Source organism: Trachurus japonicus, chromosome 20, assembly GCF_045865225.1.
Source record: "Trachurus japonicus isolate A0001 chromosome 20, Traja_1.0".
Lineage (NCBI taxonomy): Eukaryota > Metazoa > Chordata > Actinopteri > Carangiformes > Carangidae > Trachurus > Trachurus japonicus.
Genome location: NC_140926.1, coordinates 905,293 through 922,111, shown reverse-complemented (window position 1 = coordinate 922,111; position 16,819 = coordinate 905,293). Strand labels below are relative to the sequence as shown.

General features: G+C 42.8%; 1 protein-coding gene across 1 annotated transcript in view; it reads right to left on the bottom strand.

Moving 5' to 3' along the window:
* Positions 1–2,389: 2,389 nt before the first annotated feature.
* Positions 2,390–16,819, bottom strand: part of plppr5b (phospholipid phosphatase related 5b) — a 69,219-nt gene continuing 54,789 nt past the window's right edge. Inside the window, exons 4-6 of the mRNA XM_085762736.1 lie at positions 7,851–8,027; positions 6,693–6,827; positions 2,390–2,659 (exon numbers count right to left, since the gene is read on the bottom strand). Coding sequence (XP_085618862.1) covers positions 2,630–2,659; positions 6,693–6,827; positions 7,851–8,027 — 342 coding nt within the window. The 3' untranslated portion in view covers positions 2,390–2,629. The remainder of the gene's footprint in view (positions 2,660–6,692; positions 6,828–7,850; positions 8,028–16,819) is intronic.

Sequence of the window (16,819 nt, the reverse complement as noted above, 5' to 3'; positions counted from 1 at the left end):
CAAGAAGATGAATTATCAAAACTCAAACGGTAAATATTGATATTCATGGAGATTTAGCACTGGCTATTTGGCTTTTTAAAAGTGTTTGCATGCAGGCATACAAGTGAATAGCTGCTAACTGTTTTCTAAAGGCTTGCCTTGCTTACCATTAACCAATCTTGCGTTGCTCGCCGCCATGTTGAAAAGGTCAAAGGTTATTTTCATCTCGGCAGCTCGGGCATCAAAACATTCTACGAGTTGCCCAGTGGAAAATACCACATGAGAGGGTGTTCATGTGCACTTTTCACTTCGTCTTTTGGTATTTACCATAATTACCATAGCACATGAAGGCACCATCATATCAACACTGAGCTACAGGACACGTTCTGATTGGCTGGAGGTGTGGCCGTGGACACGCCCCCTCATGAATAAAGCGCGGGGGAGGGGGGGTCGGGGGGGGGGCAGCTGATTCTTAGAATAAATATAAACTGATAAAAGAGGGGGGGGGGGGGTGATTGTCTCAGTGGCTGATGAAGCTTCGACAGCTTTGTGTTTTCATTGGTTGGAGTCGACTACACACACACACACACACACACACACATATATATATTTATATATTTATACTGTATGTACACACACACAAACGCACACGCGCACTGAACAAACCAACAAAAAGACGCGACTACAGCACATGACCTCAGACTCTCTCCTGATTGGCTGCTTTGACCTGAGCCTGAGTTCATCAAACCACTGTTCATTGGTCATCGGGTTGTTTGATGATGTCATCAGCTCGGCGTCGGCGTCGGCCCGGTCCAGATGTTCCAGCTGTCAGTGTCTGATCCGTACCCGGAACACCATCCGCTCCAGACGCTTCTGCTCATGCACACTTCCCCCCTTCTTTTAGTTTACGGCGACACCGCGGATATGGATGAAAACAGAGACGTTCTATGAGGAAAAACACAAGCACGTCGCAACGAATTCCCCTCTGTTCTATTTCTGATTAAATTAAATGTAATGTAGACGATCAGTTAATTGTAAAACATTTATTTATTGATGTAAATGTGGTGATTTCTGCTCCTGAAGCTTCACTTTTCATTTACACAAACTAATCAATGAGACCATAAATTAATCTGCTCCTTTCTCCACCGGCATGACGACGTCTGGGTGACCGGTCGATCACAGGTTCGATCCCCTCAGCCGGCCGCTGCTGCCTCTGAGATGAGCCGAGCAGCGAGCTAACGTTAGCTCCCGGTGGCTACTCCCAGTAGCTCTGCACTTCTCCCAAAACCTCGGAGCAAACTTCCAAACAGACGTCAGTTGGATAAACTGACCACAGATCAGGACTCTAAACTGTGACTTTCTCACATGAAAAAAATATTTAAAATTAAAGCAGAAGTAAGCGATCCGGTGGTTTTGGCTAATGCTGCGTTCCAGGCAGGCTTTTGAAACCGTAAATTACAGCTTCAAGTCACAACTTACGACTTTGTAGCCTTCCAGGCAACCCACTCGTGTTTCTCCGACCTGTTTTACCTGTGAAAGTCACTATAACGGCCACTCGTAACTTCTGACCCGTGAACTCGTACCAGATCCAACTGGTACCACTTCACAGGTCGGAAAAACACCAGTTACGGGTTGCCTTGAACGCACCATAACTTCCTGTCAGCAGATGGAGTTAGCAGCCCCCGCCCTCGTCATGGATCTATTGGTCCTCGTCCCTACGTCACCACATTCAGGCGCATCCCTTGGCTGCACACACAGAGAGGACTGCCCCTTTATGCCGTTCTCTCTCCTCATTGGATAAAGGTTGTAGGATACAAGGAAAGTTTTCTCCTGGGCTCAGAGCAGAGCAGAGTGACTGACAGACCCGTGTTTCAGACCAAACACTCTATAGAAGTGATTGCTGTCGGAAGATACAACTATTTAAGACTTAGATTAACACAAACATTCACCTTACTGATAGCTTTAATAAAGTGACGTTTTAACAGCGCTACAGCGACTTTTAGCTGCTCTACTGCTAGGCTAGCAGTTAGCATAGCTTTGAAGCTAATGCCGAAAACGGCGCATGCGCAGAAGTCTGGAACGGATCTTGTTCCGGGTACGGATCGGGCACTGACACCAGCTGCTTCCTCTGAGTGTGATGAAGATGATGTCATGAAGATGATGTCATAAAGCTGAGACGCAATTCCTCCTTGGATCATAAACCGAACCAGGAGAGAGAGTTTGAAACTGTTGTCCGGTCTGGAACAGTCCAGGTTCTGGTCCGGTCCAGTTTCTGATCCGGTCCAATTTCTGGTCTGATCCGGTCCAGGTTTTGATCCGGTCCAGGTTCTGATCCGGTCCAGGTTTTGATCCGGTGCATAGATGAGGTCGTGGCAGCAGCAGCAGCAGCAGCAGCAGTCTGTCCTGTCCTGCTGAATCTCCTCGGCCTTTTTCCTTTAGATACAAGAAGCTGAACGACGACGACACAGAACAACAAACACACACACACACACACACACACACACACACAGACACAAACACACACAGACACACACAAACACACAAACACACACTCACACACCCGATGGATTTAGCGCTGCGTTCCGCTTAATGGGATTGGACGGTGAAGAGCGTGGACGTCCAATGGGTCTGCCACACGGCCGACTCCACGTCATGTGACCTCAGCGAAGGCGATGTGATTCTGTAGGAGGAGGAGAGGGAGAGTCAGACACACAACTACACACAACTACACACAACTACACACAGCTACACACAACTACACACAGCTACACACAGCTACACACAGCTACACACAACTACACACAGCTACACACAGCTACACACAGCTACACAGCGGCTTCATCAGAGCTGAGAAACACAACACACAGAGTTTATAATCCAACCTGAGAGGAAGAGGAAGTAGAATCACATTCACCACGCTATGAGATAATACTGTAACATTAGAGACAGTACAGAGTTGTTTTAGAGGGAAATGCAGCCGGAACTACTTTCCAGACACGGCTGCTGCTGGGCGGAGGGATTTCAATAGCGCAAAGTAGTTCAGAGTGTTTGCTTCATGTGTCGTAATAAAGTTACATAATGTTACATGATTATCTCATAGCGTTGTGAATGTGCCGTTTATCTGGAACTAACCAACTCACTCAGTAGTATTCCTCCACACAGAGAGGCTCCGTGACACACTGTATCCCTCCGCCTATCAGCTGTTTAGATCAGCAGCATGTAGAAAAGGCTTTTTTTTGCTCCCCCCAACACTGAGTGACCATCAGGACAACGATTTAGGCGTCAAAAATGGCCGGAATTCTCCTTTAATGTGTCCCCCACTGCTCTGCAAAGCGCTGTATCCCTCCGCCTCTCCCACACAGTTGATAGGCGGAGTGATACAGCGCGTCGCAGAGCCTCTCTGTGTGGAGGAATACTACTGAGTGAGTTGGTTAGTTCCAGATAAACGAAGGTTAGGGAGGGAAGTCCAAGTAATTTGACATATTTGAGCATTTTATAAAAAAGTAACGCAATAATTGTAATTAATTACTTTTATCATGTAGTAACTCAGTTACTTTTGGGGAAAGTAACTAGTACCTATAAATAATTACTTTTTCAAAGTAACGTGCCCAACACTGTGTATAATTATGTAACATTACGACACATGAAGCAAATACTCTGAACTACTTTCTCTTCTGAAATCCCTCCGCCCATGAAGCAGCCGTGTCTGGAATGTAGTTCCGGCTGCATTTCCCTCTAAAACAACTCTGTGTGGTAACGTTGTGTTATTATCTCATAGCGTGGTGAATGTGCAGCTCACAACTTGTCCACCAGAGCGTTGTGGAGTTGTTGGATTGTGTATTTGATGACTTTTTGTACCGTTCACCTCCATTGTGTTGACTGAGCAGCTCACGTCTCTGCTCCGCCCATCTTAAAACAACATGCACCGATGATTAAAGGTGATGAACCTGCTGCTATGACTATAGGGGTTATGATCTGACTAAATGTTGAACTGTCCCTTTAAATATCAAACGTTTAATGGTCTGTTTCCTGTCTGTTCAGTTTGAGCTCAAACATCACAACGTCTTCATCGTCTTCATCGCTGCAGGAAGTGAAACACACACACTGCAAAAACTCAAAATCTTACCAAGAATATTTGTCTCATTTCTAGTCAAAACAAATCTCATTCTACTTAAAATAAGACTCATCACATTAAAAGCAGCTTGTTTTTAGACACTTTTTACTTCTTTCAAGCAGATTTTCACTTGAAATAAGTAGAAAAATCTGATAGTGGAGCAAGTTTTTCTTTCTTATTACAAACACAAACAACTTGCTTTCACTGGCAGATTTTTCTACTTATTTCAAGTGAAAATTAGTTTGAAACAAGTGAAAATGATCTAAAAACAAGTTCATTTTTAGGTGATGAGTCTTAGTTTAAGTGGAAAGAGATTAGTTTTGACTAGAAATGAGACATTTTGACAAGAAATAAGACAAATATTCTTGGAAAGATGTAGAGTTTTTGCAGTGCACACACCACGCAGAGGAGAAGACACACACAAACGCAAACCTGCCAAACCCTCTGGACTCTCAGAGCTCAGTGTGTGTGTGTGTGTGTGTGTGCGTGTCCAGAGAGGTTTGGCAGCTCTCAGGTCAGTTTGTCTGTTGCCTTCTGTGTCGCAGCCTCTGGACCCAGCTGAGACTCTGCAGCCACCGGAGGAAAGACCGCAGACGCTGCTTCAGGTTCCACGAGTCCTCGTCCTCCTCATCGGTCTCCTAAAGCACAGTGTGTGTGTGTGTGTGTGTGTGTGTGTGCATGTGTGTGCATGTGTGTGTGTCACAGAGTGTGTGTTTGATGAACATCTTAAAAGTATCAAAGCCTCAGTCCACAGAGGAATGCACACAGCCTTAAAGGCCTCATGCTGTGCACTTTTCTCTGGGTTTATTTCCCTAACCAGATGTATCATTGGTTTGAGTACCTGTGATGGTTAATGTTTCTTAATATGGTTTCTACTGCCCCTTTCTGTTGCCTCTTTCTGGAGCTCTAGCAGCCACAGGTCATTTGGCCAATCAGAAGAGAGAATGAGAACCTCTCCTCTGATTGGCTCACTGTTTTTGAGTGGCATGTGGTCGGGCCAATCACAGGCAAGTAACTGAAACCTAAGCTGCATTCATACAAATTGAAAAAAAAAACAACTAGTCACGGTGGGCGGAGTTACCTTGGTGTGACATCACAGAAAGCAGGAAGTGCTATCTGCTCGTCTTAAAGAGACAGTTCCTACAAATGGGCGGTGTGTGTTTCTCCGTTTATGACCAGTTTGATGCATGGGGCAGTTTATACGTCTATCTATATACATCTATATCATCTATATACATCTATCTATATACATCTATATCATCTATATACGTGGCCCAGAGACCTCCCCAAGCACCAAAAAATAACCACAATCACATTTTTCATGCCATGGGGCCTTTAAAACCAGCTGTCAGGACTTCCTGCCACTTTGTGATGTCACAACTAAGCCCCGCCCCCTCACCACCACCTGGACCCACCATCCAACAACAACAACTTGTAGGATTTGGTTTCTCTGAGTGTTTTATTCTGAAATCTGCTCTGTTTTTAATTGGATCACTTTAGAAAACAGTCGGCCAATCAGAAGAGAGGATCAGAGTCTCCTCCTCGCTTCAATTTTGCATTGAAGTGAATTGGACAAACCAAAAAGTGCAGTTAAAAAAAGTACTTATTGGACTTTTTCAAACATCTACTGCTCTGGCATACTTTCACCTAGAGACTCCATTTGAACCTTAAAATGTAGACACAAGTCTCCTCTATTGGTGTATTAATCCACGTTTGGATTGGTGAGATAGTTTTTGATTAATCCCTGATCAATGACCATGATCATTTTAGGAGAAATGTTGAGATTATAATGGTTGTGTATTGCATGGAATGTTCGTGTCAGAGTGGATGACATCATCAGCTAGAGTGGGAAAAGTTGTCTGAAACTTTTCTCTTTCCACGCTGGTCCTAGCCACAAACTACACTCTGCACACATGATTTTTTCTGCAGTTGTAGACAAACTTGTCCTCTCTCTAACAATGTGTTCAACAAAGCAGAGAGACTTACAGAATTTAAACTGTGAGCCTCTGAGTGTGGCCACGTCTCTCTTTGCTCCTCATTGACTCTAATACAAAGATTTTCTGAGAGAAGCAGAACGGACCCCTGTTTATAACTCACAAGTGTGTTCAAAATATTCACTGAAGAAACACCAGAATCAAACCAAATCGTTCAGGAAGTCCTTACGACGCTCACGGTCTGCTTCTTCTTCTGATAGGAGCTGCCGTTTGGTCAGAATAAGCCCAAACGTGAGACCAGCGCTGAGGCAGAAATCACACTCTTTCTCAACGTTAGAAATAAAGCCGTTTCTCCTGGGCCGTTGGGTGAATAAAGGCCCCGGCTACTATTAGAGGAAATACGGTAAGATCGTGGGTTTGATTCCCATGTTGACAGAAGGTGTGTTTCCATGGAGACTGTTTCCTCCATGAATAGATTTTTCTGCTTTTGGCTCGACCAACACAATATCGTTCTTTCATTCATCTCTGCATAGCGCTCTTTCTCCGTTATTGTCGTTCACAGAGCGAAAAACAAAGCGAAACTCATACGGTCCAATTCTAGTTGTTGTTGTTGTGTTGTGTAGTAGTTGTGTACTGTAGTTGTTGTGTAGTTGTGCAGCACTGACCTGTGAGGCGATGTACTTCTCCAGAGGACTCTCCACTCGGCCCATGTTCAACACGCCGCTGCTGCTCCTCTGCTCCGCCGAGGAGTCGTCACTTAGCAACAACTTCCCTTTGAAGTTATGGACCACACACACCACCTGACACACACACACACACACACACACACACACAGGTGAGTGTATGTAGGTCACATGTGTACAGATTTTTCCTGGAGGGGGGGGGTCGACTTTGTGATGGATGAGAGCAACAACATGAAAGAAGTCATTTACTGCTGCACTGCAAAAACTCAATATCTTACCAAGAATATTTGTCTCATTTCTAGTCAAAACAAATCTCATTAAACTTAAAATAAGACTCATCACATAAAAAGCAGCTTGTTTCTAGACACTTTTTATATATTTCAAGCAGATTTTCACTTGAAATTAGTAGAAAAAAGTTTTTCTTTCTTATTACAAGCACAAAAAACTGGCAGATTTTTCTACTTATTTCAAGTGAAAATTTGTTTGAAACAAGTGAAAATGATCTAAAAACAAGTTAATTTTTAGGTGATGAGTCTTATTTAAAGAGGAAAGGGATTAGTTTTGACTAGAAATGAGACATTTTGACAAGAAATAAGACAAATATTCTTGGAAAGATGTTGAGTTTTTGCAGTGTGTTGAGTCCAGTGTGTGTGCACTGCAAAAGCTCAAAATCTTTCCAAGAACATTTGTCTTATTTCTTGTCAAAATGTCTCATTTCTAGTCAAAACTAATCTCTTTCCACTTAAAATAAGACTCACCACCTAAAAATTAACTTGTTTTTAGATCATTTTCACTTGTTTCAAACTAATTTGTGAAAGCAAGTTTTTTGTGCTTGTAATAAGTCAGATTTTTCTACTTATTTTAAGTGAAAATCTGCTTGAAAGAAGTAAAAAGTGTCTAAAAACAAGCTGCTTTTTAATGTGATGAGTCTTATTTTAAGTAAAACGAGATTGTTTTGACTAGAAATTAAATTTTGACTAGAAATAAGACAAATATTCTTGGAAAGATGTTGAGGTTTTGCAGTGTGGAGAGTCCAATGTGTGTGTGTGTGTGTGTGTGTGTAGGTGTGTGTGTGTGTGTGTGTTGTGTTGCAGTGTGTGTGTGTGTGTGTGTGTGTGTGTGTGTGTGTGCGTATCTCACCAGGAAGGCGGCGATGGCGGTGCCGATGATGAAGCCGGCGATGACGTCGGCCCAGTGGTTGCGGTACTCGGCGACCCGGTTGAGTCCGGTCAGGAAGGCCAGACACATGAAGCCCAGCGACAGGACGGGCTTGGCCAGGCGCGTGCCCTTCGCCTGCACCGTGCACGTCACGTACATCTGGAGGGGAGGGGGAGGGGCATGATGATGTCACATGATGATGTCACACGATGATGTCATCACAGCTGCAGGTCAACACTCATCATCAGGCTGACTCATGTTGATCCTCTCTGTTCCTTCTGTCATCATACAGATGAATTATTGCTATGTCATCTCTTCTGGGATTGTCCCTTTAGTCAAACCTTAGATACGCCTTTTAAAATCCAAATTTAATTTATTTTATTTGGTCTTTTTGATAAGAAAATACCCACAAAGAAATTATTTATTATCAACCTTTTTATTCTATTAGCAAAATTCCATACAGAATAGAATATAATTGATTTATTTTAATTTATTTATTTTCTCTCTGTTGCTCTCTTTATTTGATTCATGCACTATTGTCATTATTATGGGTTTTTTTCTTTTGTTTTGTTATTTTCCCAAACTGCAGCTGAACTCTGGTGCCACTAGTTGATGTGTGAAAGCAACCGCACTCTGGTGCGACCCAACTGCCAGGTGAACTCAACAGGTTTGAGCTAAAAGGGCTCCCGTAGTCACTGACTGGTCGGCGGGTCCGTCCCTCGGGTCCGCGGAGCAGCTGGTTACCATGGTGACCGAGCTGCAGCAGCAGAGGTCCGCCCGTGTTTAACGTTTAACCGGGAACTAACGGGACCGAGCTGGGTGAACGCAACCGGAAACCAGCCGGAAGTACCAAACAGAGTTATACATGCAAACAATATAGAAATAAATGACCAGAGCTAATAACATTCGGCCCTACTGGAGTCTCCATCATGAAAGTTTTATCAATCAGCGCTTCCAGATTTCAGCCGGTAGTCATGGAGACATGACGCTCTCCAAGTCTGGTCCCGAGTGACATTTGGTGCGCACTGTCACTACCCGATCTGTGACAAAACTGGTCTGCGCATGCGCAGGCCGGCCGCCATCTTGGACAGCTGCCTACGGCAACTCCACTTGGACAAACTTCATTTGGGCGCTGCCCGATTTGCTTACATGCTTAAAGTTCTGTGAAATTAAAATACGGTAGGCTACTGTGAAAATGATTAAAAAATAAAATAAAATAAAATAAAAAGCGCGGAGGTCCGTCATAAGACAGCCGCGGCAGACTGGTTTATTCAGTGAGTGTTGTGGTAGTTGTGATTGTTTGTGGTTGTCATGGTGATGAGGCCGGCGAGAAAAGAGGACAGTAAACATTAAAAGTCGCCTGTGTTCCTGTTTTCTGAGCATCAAGATCCAGACCACCACAACCAACCCTCAATTTACATTACTAATAAAGTATTTAAAAAAATAAATAAAAAGATAAACCGTCTCTGGCGACGCACACAGGGCAGTGATCCTAAGTCAATTCAACTAAGTTTGTCCAAGTGGAGTTGCCGTACGTAGCTGTCACAAATCGGGTAACGTTGCAAATCGGGTAGTGACAGGCACTTAACATGTGTGAAAACACCCTTAATGACGTAATCTCATGGCGCACCACTCCTCCTCTCCTAATATTCGCAAAACAATAACAAATGGAAACGGGCGTGAAGTCGCATTCGCTTTTTGTGCATTTTCACAAAATCGGCTCTTAACTTTGATACATCTGGATGGAAACACAGTTACTGTTAACGTGGTTTTATTCAGGAGCTGAAGTCAGAGACTCAGTCCTGTTTTGACCTTCAGTGACCTTTGTCAAGTCTGATGTGTGTGTGTTGTAGTGTGTGTGTGTGTGTGTGTGTGTGTGTGTGTGTGTTATAGTGTGTGTTGTCTTGTAGTGTGTGTGTCGTGTTGCAGTGTGTGTTGTGTGTCCTGTGGTGCTGTTAGTCAGAAACATCAAACATCCTGCAGCTCTGAGCTCATTCACCACATCACAGCAGATATCACTGATCCCCAGTCAGTTCAGTGTGTGTGTGTGTGTGTGTTGTATCGTGTGTGTGTGTGTGTGTGTGTGTGTTGTAGCAGTGAGAACACTTCCCCCTGCACCGAGCAGCAGCTCTGAATGTTAATACCAGAGAGGACGAAACCTCTGATCGGACAAAACACCAACAACAACATCAGCGATTCTGGCAACTTTGTCAAACTGACATAAACATGAATATGAATATTAATGTGAATGTGAATGTGAATATGAATGTGAATGCAAATGACTTCATTAATCCCCAGAGGGAAATTCATTTGTCTGTCAGCTCATCACTGTTTAATTTGCAGAAGAATCAAAAAGCCCGATGTCTGAACTGAAGGTCCAGAGATCCTGAGAGAGAAAACTGGGACTGCAACGATTACCATTATTTTCATTATGGATTCATCTGTCGAGAATTTAAACGATTAATCGATTAGTTGTTTGGTCAATAAAATGTTTTAAAACATCATCAGTGTTTCTCAAACCACCAGACGACATCGTCCTCTAATGTCTTGTTTTGTCCACAAACCAAAGAGAGACTCAGTTTATTGTCATAAAGGAACAAAGAAACCAGAAATATTCACATTGAAGAAGCTGAAATCAGAGAATCTGGAGCTTTTATTCTTTAAAAAACGACTCAAACTGATTATTAGATCATCAGAGAAGTTGAAGATTAATTTAATAATCGGTTATTGTTGGATTAATCGGTTAAAGCAGAAGTAAGTGATATATTTGTGTTAATCTAAGTCTTAAATAGTTGTATCTTCCGACAGCAATCACTTCTATAGAGTGTTTGGTCTGAAACACGGGTCTGTCAGTCACTCTGCTCTGCTCTGAGCCCAGGAGAAAACTTTCCTTGTATCCTACAACCTTTATCCAATGAGGGGAGAGAACGGCATAAAGGGGCAGTCCTCTCTGTGTGTGCAGCCAAGGGATGCGCCTGAATGTGGTGACGTAGCGACGAGGACCAATAGATCCATGACGAGGGCGGGGGCTGCTAACTCCATCGGCTGACAAGACGTTATGGTGCGTTCAAGGCAACCCGTAACTCGTGTTTTTCCGACCTGTGAAGTGGTACCAGTTCGATCTGGTACGAGTTCACGGGTCAGAAGTTACGAGTGGCCGTTATAGTGACTTTCACAGGTAAAACAGGTCGGAGAAACACGAGTGGGTTGCCTGGAACGCTACAAAGTCGTAAGTCGTGACTTGAAGCTGTAATTTACGGTTTCAAAAGCCTGCCTGGAACGCAGCATCAGTGTTGTTTTCGTTAACGATGACGATGACGAAATATTTTCGTTGACGCCCCTTTTTTTCATGACGATAACGAGACGGTGAGGAGATAAACATCATGGCTCTCTGATGACGAAAACATGACGAGACGTGTGTGAGTTTTCGTTGACGAGTGGATGGTCAGATGTTCAAAATGCACGACATTTCTGCTTATTGTGCGTATAACCTGTCAATTAAAAATCAACAAGTATCTGCAACGCTGCTGCATCCTTGTGGTCACACCACCACCTGACATGCAGCACATTCTGCTCAACACACCTGCCGTCACTCGACCAGAAGATACATGGACGCGTTTTAAATATAATCCAGCAGAAAACAAACTGAATGCACCAGGCTGCTGTTACCACTTTATCTGTGTGTAGGCTAATGCATACACTGCAAAAACTCGAAATCTTTCCAAGAATATTTGTCTTATTTCTTGTCAAAATGTCTCATTTCTATTCAAACTAATCTCTTTCCACTTAAAATAAGACTCAGAACCTAAAAATGAACTTGTTTTTAGATCATTTTCACTTGTTTCAAACTAATTTTCACTTGAAATAAGTAGAAAAATCTGATAGTGGAGCAAGTTTTTCTTTCTTATTACAAGCACAAAAAACTTGCTTTCACTGGCAGATTTTTCTACTAATTTCAAGTGAAAATTAGTTTTAAACAAGTGAAAATGATCTAAAAACAAGTTAATTTTAAGGTGATGAGTCTTATTTTAAGTGGAAATAGATTAGTTTTGACTAGAAATGAGACATTTTGACAAGAAATAAGACAAATATTCTTGGAAAGATTTATAGTTTTTGCAGTGCAATCCTTAGACCATAAAGTATTTGCCATTGGGTGGAAACATTATGTGTAAAACCATTCCTTTATTGAATTAATTTGTTAAAAGACTTTCTTTTTTTTACTAAAACTGACTAAAACTAGACAAAAACCTTTTTGAGTTTTCGTCGACTAAAACTAGACTAAAACTATCACATATAGAAATGACTAAAATTGACTAAAACTAATAAGTATTTTCGTCAAAAAGACTAAGACTAAATCTAAAATGCCTGCCAACAACAACACTGCGCAGCGTTAGCCAAACCCACCGGATCGCTGACTTCTGCTTTAATCGGTTAATAGTTGCAGCTTTAGACAAAATACGACAAAACTCGGAGCTGCCAGACTTTGCTGCTCGAGGCTGAAGCAGATGTTCCAGATGAAGTTGTGTGTCTGTCTGTGTGTGTGTGTGTGTGTGTGTGTGTGTTTGTGTGTGTGTGTGCGTGTTATTTGTGCAGCTGCAGAGAGTTGAGCCTTCAGGGCCACCGTAGTCTGTCAGTCTGTTCACTGGGATCCATCACAACACAACAGATGGCGTCATGGCTGCTGTGTGTGTGTGTGTGTGTGTGTGTGTGTGTGTGTGTGTGTGTGTGTGTGTGTGTGTGGGTCAAGGTGGTTCCTCCCTGTGAGGCTGGACCGGCCGTCACACACCATCAACGTTACACACACACACAGACACACACACACACACACGTCTCTCTCTCTAACCTACATTAATGTCAGACATTGTCATTAGCAGCTGTTGCCGCGGTGACGACATCCCAGTCCTGTCAGTCAGACGGAGAGCGAGACTTCCTCTGTTCACCAGCATCACACACACACACACGGCTACTCTGACATCATCGTGACATCATCAACATCTGGAGTAACTCCTGTTCTCTTCAACATCAAAGAGCCGATGGTTCTGTAGCTGGTTTCCATGGAGACGGTTTCCTCTCTCTGACTGAATGAGTGGTTCAGGTTTGAACTGTTTATATCTGATCTGATCTCTGACATTAAAATCTGGCAGTGAAAACACAATCTGACATTGAAATAAAAACTTTTGGCATCGAAAATAAACTTGAAACTGAAAACAGAAAATTTAAACTGAAAACCAGTGAGACTGAAAAAAAAAGACATTAAGAAGGAATCTGAAGACTGACATTGAAAAACACATGATCAGATATTTTTTAAATCCAAATAAAATATTGGGTTTTTTTATGCCTATGGTTAAAGCAGCACTAAAGAACTTTCAGTTGTGGTTGAGTTTGGCGGTGCCTGTGGACCAAAGCGGTAGTGTTTTGCCTGAAGGAAGACTCCATTTCCCATGAGCACCAGTGCATAGCAGTGTAAAAATTCTGATCTCCTGGTGCATGGAAATGAACAGAAGACATCCAAACTAAGTTTCTGTTTCCAGCGGATCATTTCACAGCAAACACACACACACAATCATTGCTGTTCCCTCCTTGTTGTGACTCGCTAAAGTGAAAGTGAAACTTAAGTGAGAGCCGGGTTCCTACCATGCTCCTCAAAGCTGCTTAGTGCCAGTGAAAGAGATACAGACCATAATGATACAGACCCCCTCAGGCCATGACTGAGGTGTCATTCAACCTGCTGTAAGTCGATGTACCATCACAAAAGTTATGAAAATATTATATGAAGGTTGAAAAGTTCCTTAGTGTAGGTTTAATTTTTCAATGGGACATGTTTCAATGCCAATACTTGTTTCAATACAGCTTTTATTACAACGCAAAATCTTATTTCCAGTGCTGAATATTAATGTAATTGATCCAGCTTCGTGTTGATCTTTGTTCTGACTCCAGTAAAGAAACGTCTCTACACGTTCACGTGGACACGGAGCAGAAAGAACAGAACCAGTTTCACCGTTTACATGACGTCATGTTACTGTGGATCGGGTTCATTCATGGCCTGTGAGTTTACCTTGATGCCGTCAGGACGACGCTACATGCAGCCTCTCAGGAAGACCAGTCGTTATTCTAGGTCTTTGTGCCTTCTGCCGTTAGTCTGTTGAATGTTCAGCTGACTTGAAGCTGTAGTTTTTAGTACTGTTGTTGACAATGTGTTTTTACGTATACTGCCCTCTCATGTATTTATTATATTTCTGTACTTTATCTTACTTGATCTCAATGTTGCACTGTCCTTGCACTTTCCTCCTCAATTGTATGTAGCTATGCTTGTGTATTTCATTTCTCCTTTATTTATTCAGGGAAGGTCAATTGAGAGCGAGCTCTCTTTTTCAATGACGCCCTGATTACAAAAACACAATTATACAGTATACAAGGTCATGATTCACAATCACATACAGGTTGAAAAACATTCGATAATATGTTTTTAAAACTATCTAAGGAAATAAGATGATCCAGTTTTGTAGGTTATTCCACTTTTGGGGGGCATAAAACTGAAAGGCAGTCTTCCCCAATTCTGTCCCCAATTCTGTCCTATGTGATTGTGGTGTGGTGGTCAGCTGTAGAAACAGAACTGCCATATGGGATAAATAAAGTAAACTCAACTCAACTCTCAACTCAACCTGTTTATTCTGACTGAGATGTTTATACAGAGCAGTTTCACTCAGTCTAAACATCTGGCTCCATGTGGACTCAGATACTCTGGTTCTGGTTCTGGTCCTGGTTCAGTCATACTTGCCAACACTCCCGATTTACGCGGGAGACTCCCGACTTTTAACCCTATTTCCCGCGATGCTCCCGGTTAGTAATTTCTCCCGCTAATCTCCCGATTTTACAGTGAAGGAAACAAGTGAGATTGTGGGGGATAATTGTTGCCGTATCTGGCAACCCTGGCCTGCCTGCACGTATGAGGCCAGCCGGTGACATGTCACTGACTGGAGTCAGTGATACCAGTAGCGTTGATACTGCGGTTGCCTGCCGCTGTCGACGTCGGCACGAGCGGACCCGCTGGTCCGAGCGGATGCGGCGGCGCACATTCGTTTTTTTTTTTTTTTTTCCGTACTCCCCCTCCGTGCATGTCCGCGATGCACCGCTCCACAGACGTGCCCCCCCGCACAGCAGAGGAAACGGGCCCTTGAATGGCTGATCCAGACCCCTAGATTTAAAATACGAGTTTAGTTCTTGCCCACCAGCCACTGCCCCCCACCAGACCAGCTCTGAGTTCATGTTAAGTGTCACTCCAGCCATTCTTGCCTTCAGTCAGTAGCTACTACCTAAATGTGCTTCTTTTTTTCTTTTTTCTTTTTTTTTTTTTTTAGTCTGTTCCCTTTATGTTCTCAGAGTAGCCTACACTAGAATGCTTCATTTATGTGTTAAAAATTACATTTTTTTGTGGGGGGGAATGCCCCCAGACCCCCCAACAGGGGTCTAGTGACTCAACTTTTTCACCCCTTCTGACTTTACTGACAGATTCTATGCATCTTCAGGTAGGCTTACTGGACAGGGCCACCTTTGGTCAGCCTTCTGGTTTTCATTTCAACAATTACAACTGCTTTTTTTCCCATTGTCCTGATTGGTAAACAGAATCATTTATTGAATAGGCTATCAAAGAAACAGTTTCAGAACAAGTTTCCTTCAGGTTTAAAATACAAGGCAAGAAATGATGGCAATTTATAGCCACACCTGGCGAATGAACCCTGATACACTGATGAAAAAAAATCTCCCTATTTTTCACAACCCAATGTTGGCAAGTATGGTTCAGTCTCCGTGTGTCTGTAACATCAGTGATCACAGCTCAGTCTGGATCAGATGAGACACAACGAGAGGAATCATCTTCATCAGAGCTGCAGGCCTCAGAGTGTGTGTGCAGACTGCATGTATAACCCAGAGCTGCACACACACACACACACACACACACACACACTGAGCTAAATGACCTAGATAACAGAGGCAATCTGCCCCCCCCCGATGGTCCAAATCTGAGCTTCCATGGCTCAAGGGCACTGGGGCAGACGGAGAAACCAGAGTCAGAGGTCTGAGGGTCTGAGGGATGAAGACTTCTCTGAGGGTCTAAAGCTGCTGCTGTGGTTGGAGGAGGAAGAAGACGCGTCGCCACGGCAACGATGAATGAATGGGAGCGGATTGAAGTTCTGCTGCTTAGGCTGTTTCCATCCCTCAAAGCCACAGACAGCGTCAGATGGAGACTCAAACATGAACCAGAAGTTTATTTACTTCAAGCAAGTCAAGAGGTTATGTGCTCACTGCAAAAACTCTTTCCAAGAATATTTGTCTTATTTCTTGTCAAAATGTCTCATTTCTAGTCAAAACTAATCTCTTTCCACTTAGAATAAGACTCATCACCTAAAAATGAACTTGTTTTTAGATCATTTTCACCTGTTTCAAACTAATTTTCACTTGAAATAAGTAGAAAAATCTGCCAGTGAAAGCAAGTTTTTTGTGTTTGTAATAAAAAAGAAAAACTTGCTCCACTATCAGATTTTTCTACTTATTTCAAGTAAAAATCTGTAAGTAAAAGTGATAAGTAAAAGTAAAAAGTGTCTAAAAACAAGCTGTTTTTTCTTATTTTTTAGTAGAATGAGATTTGTTTTGAGTAGAAATTACATTTTAACTAGAAATAAGACAAATATTCTTGGTAAGATTTCGAGTTTTTACAGTGTAGGCTGTTTCCATCCCTCAAAGCCACAGACAGCGTCAGATGGAGACTCAAACATGCAGCCAGAAGTTTATTTACTTCAACAAGCCGACATGTTTGTAAAACTAGATCTAATTCAAAGTCTGGCGGAGTCGAGACCCAAGTTGACGCTCGGTGTGTTCAGGTGCAGTGGGAAGCTCCCGTTTGTGTCAGAAACACAGGAATATCAACTCTGGACTTGAAGCTTCAAGTAAATAAA